Source organism: Lactuca sativa, chromosome 7 (genome assembly GCF_002870075.4).
Source record: "Lactuca sativa cultivar Salinas chromosome 7, Lsat_Salinas_v11, whole genome shotgun sequence".
In the NCBI taxonomy this organism is placed as follows: domain Eukaryota; kingdom Viridiplantae; phylum Streptophyta; class Magnoliopsida; order Asterales; family Asteraceae; genus Lactuca; species Lactuca sativa.
This window is the reverse complement of record NC_056629.2, coordinates 22,160,649-22,165,187: the sequence shown is the minus strand read 5'-3', so window position 1 is coordinate 22,165,187 and position 4,539 is coordinate 22,160,649. Positions and strand designations below refer to the sequence as shown.

Sequence of the window (4,539 nt, the reverse complement as noted above, 5' to 3'; positions counted from 1 at the left end):
ACTATGCTTAGGGTTTTTTATGTAGCTCAGTAAGGGCATAAGGAATGAAAAGATGATCAATATAAGGTAACAACATTATAGTTGGAATCGATGAGTTGTAAACACACTTGAGAAGAGTTGTCAACCACGCCGACAAGTTTTATCCACGTATGTTAGCCATTACCGGTTAACTTGCTAAATTGGGTCTAAATCCCCTATTTGACAGGTCAAACAAAACTTATGTGACCTATTGCGCAAAAAAAAAACAAACAAAAAAAAAATCAAAAAGGATCTAATCGGACCAAAAGGAAAACATTAATGAGCTATAGTGACATTTTACTATACATACATACATACATACATACATACATACATACATACATACATACATATATATATATATATATATGTGTGTGTGTGTATGTGTTTGTGTGTGTGTTTGTGTATGTGTGTGTCTGTGTGTGTGTGTGTGTGGGCGGGTGTGAATATATATAAGTCTGATTATGTAGAAACAAAACTATGGTCACAATCGTATTGACAAATCGTGGTCGTTTATATGTAAAATTGGATCGGCCTGTTTTTTTTCACCTATTTTGATTTTGGATGATTACAATTTATTGTGAAAGAAATTTGTCTTGGATGCACCATGTGTCGTCCTCTCTTATAGCCACTTGTCACGAGAAAAAATTTAAAAAAAAAAAAAAAAAAAAAAAAAACATTATAACATTAAAAAAAATGGCTAAAGACAAGGTTCATTGTATTACATTTTTTTTAAATGTTAGAATATGATCTTATCATCGAGTTCCTATTTTCTTAGGAACCAATCATTTTTGCCTACATTCATGGAAGCCCAATCAGTGTGTGTTTCTTGAAGAAAATAGATTTTTGCAATCTTGCCCAACATCAACACGACATTATATGGATCACTCTTCCTCCCCAAAGATCCTTCATACCGGCTTTAATGACTTTTCTTCGTAGAAACCAATGGCGCAAAGACCAATGCTTATCGTCGATAATCGCCAAACAACGACGAAGACCAGCTGTGACTCGCTACACATCATTATCACTAGGTCAATATCACATCGTTTAGACAACAACATCAACGACAACTAGTTGCCCAATAGCCCACTTTCTAGCCTAACACTCAATACCTCTCACATGTATGTCACACATACACATGTCCACCTGTTTTCGACCCCTTATTATATCACATCCTCTTTAGGGGACTTCAATGTCAACCATTGACCAGACTTAACATTTTCTTTGTAGTCCAACCGATCTACATGCAAAAGTACTACCGCAAGGAACCACCTTTTCATGACCTCAAATGCATTTAATGTTATTTCTTAGACTCACTAGATCATGGTTTCAGTTACATGTCTCTTATACATGTACATATCTCTTTGACATATGCATCCACATTGATCGTGATGCCGACTAGGATAGATGACCGACCACCCGATGATCTATTTATGGCTATTGTGTATTTATAAGGGAAAACTTCACCTCATGGTCGTCAAAACATCAAGGCGTTATCTCTAGATCTAGTGAGGGGGCGAAATAACGCATAATGGAAAACCTGGTTGAAGAAATATGTTATATACACAATCTTTTGTAAGAAGTACAAAATCAATGATTGTGTATTGTGATAACATCTTATTGCATTCAACATTGTGTATATGACATCTAATCTCATTCAACATCAGTGCACCATACACATTAAAATTGATATTCACTTTACCCGGGACAAAGTTGTCTTTGACTTCATTCGCTTGATTCACATAAAATAAGTTCACAATATGCAAACATCTTTACGAAGAAATTACCCTAATTTCATATTTTTGATCTAGTGTGAATGTCCAAAATCCCCCTCCCTCTCACATTGTGGGGGGATATTAGTATGTCTATCTCATATTGTATAATTTGCCACTTTGTATCATTGGCTCATGAGCCATGTTTATTGTATTTATACATGGAATATTTGGAACGGAAATCAATAAAAAAAATTCAATAATTATCAATTAACACGTATACAATCTTTGTATTTTTACCACACAACTGTAATCAGGATTGCGGGGAAAAAACCTCTACAACATATAGGTCTGCCTATATCCATCCTTTTTCCCATCCCATTCCCTTCCTAGGAATTGCAGTTACGTATTGTTTGACATGTAAAATTACTTTTATCTTCTTGCACAAACTCTGAATATTTATTCTTGTTATATGTTGTACTTTATATGCATCTGTATATATATGAAAGTATGCAGCTACCATCCTACGGTACCATCTTGTTAACTAAACCGCGTCTAATAAAATTTTTAGACAACTACAATATTTTATTTTGAGGACTGCAAAACGTCATTGTACCCGGTGCCGCTGCAATTAACCACAACCTTCGCGCCATGAGTCAGTGTAGGACAAAGTTTTTCGAGATAGGCGAAAGCATGAGAGGTCTCTAATGCATGTATTATCCCTTCAAGATGGCATAATCTTTTGTATCCTGAAATAATTTTGTCCAAAAATTAGGTGGAAGTCATGATGGTGATGTGGTGCATCTAACGTAAGTGAATGTGGGTCTTAGGACCCACCTATTATTATTATTATTTTTTTAAATATAGTGTATGTTATACATAAAAAAAATAGAACTATTTTATAAATTTTTTAGGACCTACCTAATATATTTTATTTTGAAAAAAAAATGTATCAATTTATATGAGTCTATATTTTTATTTTGATTTATTTAAATTATCACAGTATATCAATTCATTTAAATGTAATAGCCTAATCCAATAAAACTAAAAAAAAAAAAAAAAAAAAAAAAAAAAAAAAAAAAAAGAAGAAAAGAAAAAAAGAAAAAAAAAAAAAAAACTGAAAAACATTGAAGGTGATAACTATTGAAATTACGTTTAAATATTTGAATTATATGACCCGACCATACTAGCATCTTTTACTCTTTGTGTTTTTTTTAGAGAAGTAATTACACGGTTTTTTGTTTTAACTAGATTCATTAACGTGATGGTGTACAAAACTTTATAAAATTTACATATACTTCTTCCATCAAGAAAAGTGCAATGATTAACTTCACATATAATTCAATATGACCAACTCAATAGCTTTCCTATATATATATATATATATATATATATATATATATATATATATATATATATATATATATATATATATATATATATATATATATATATATATATATATATATATATATATATATATATATATATATATATATATATATATATATATATATATATATATATATATATATATATATATATACTAGTTGTGAGACCTATGTGATACATGAGTTTATTCAATAAAATAAACACCTATAAAAATCTAAAAGTTTAAAAAATTTGAATTTATAAAAAAAATTATTTAATTATTAAAGTTGAAGTATTTATTTATCATTTAAATTTATAAAAATAATTTAAATAAATAAACAATTAAAATAATTTGATTCAATTTAGAAGTATAGAAATTATAAGAAAAGTTCTATTAATGAATTTGATATGCATTTATTATACATTTATTACATTTAATGTAAATATTATATGAAATTTTATAAAATGAAAAAAACCACAAAATGACATGTGGATATTATTTAATCCACAAGATGACATGTGGCATAATGTATTAGAAGATGACATGTGGCAAAATCATCTTTATTTATTAGGGTATACATGTACATATCTCTTTGACATATGCATCCACATTGATCGTGATGCCGACTAGGATAGATGACCAACCACCCGATGATCTATTTATGGCTATTGTGTATTTATAAGGGAAAACTTCACCTCATGGTCGTCAAAACATCAAGGCGTTATCTCTAGATCTAGTGAGGGGGCGAAATAACGCATAATGGAAAACCTGGTTGAAGAAATATGTTATATACGCAATCTTTTGTAAGAAGTACAAAATCAATGATTGTGTATTGTGATAACATCTTATTGCATTCAACATTGTGTATATGACATCTAATCTCATTCAACATCAGTGCACCATACACATTAAAATTGATATTCACTTTACCCGGGACAAAGTTGTCTTTGACTTCATTCGCTTGATTCACATAAAATAAGTTCACAATATGCAAACATCTTTACGAAGAAATTACCCTAATTTTATATTTTTGATCTAGTGTGAATGTCCACAATCCCCCTCCCTCTCACATTGTGGGGGGATATTAGTATGTCTATCTCATATTGTATAATTTGCCACTTTGTATCATTGGCTCATGAGCCATGTTTATTGTATTTATACATGGAATATTTGGAACGGAAATCAATAAAAAAAATTCAATAATTATCAATTAACACGTATACAATCTTTGTATTTTTACCACACAACTGTAATCAGGATTACGGGGAAAAAACCTCTACAACATATAGGTCTGCCTATATCCATCCTTTTTCCCATCCCATTCCCTTCCTAGGAATTGCAGTTACGTATTGTTTGACATGTAAAATTACTTTTATCTTCTTGCACAAACTCTGAATATTTATTCTTGTTATATGTTGTACTTTATATGCATCTGTA

The 4,539-nt window shown here is 30.3% G+C and overlaps 1 protein-coding gene across 4 annotated transcripts in view; it reads right to left on the bottom strand.

The window, feature by feature from the left end:
* Positions 1 to 1,684: 1,684 nt before the first annotated feature.
* Positions 1,685 to 4,539, bottom strand: part of LOC111890964 (tryptophan synthase beta chain 1) — a 6,124-nt gene continuing 3,269 nt past the window's right edge. For 2 of the 4 annotated variants that reach the window (XM_023887041.3, XM_023887040.3), the window contains exon 5: positions 4,285 to 4,539. This exon is cut by the window's right edge and continues 250 nt beyond it. Coding sequence is in view for 2 of the 4 variants with exons in the window: in XM_023887042.3 (XP_023742810.1) it covers positions 2,316 to 2,479 (164 nt within the window). In the remaining 2 variants the exon portion in view is untranslated. Of the gene's footprint in view, positions 2,480 to 3,541; positions 3,871 to 4,284 lie in introns of those variants that run through there. The other 2 variants (XM_023887042.3, XM_023887043.3) reach the window with 2 other exon arrangements.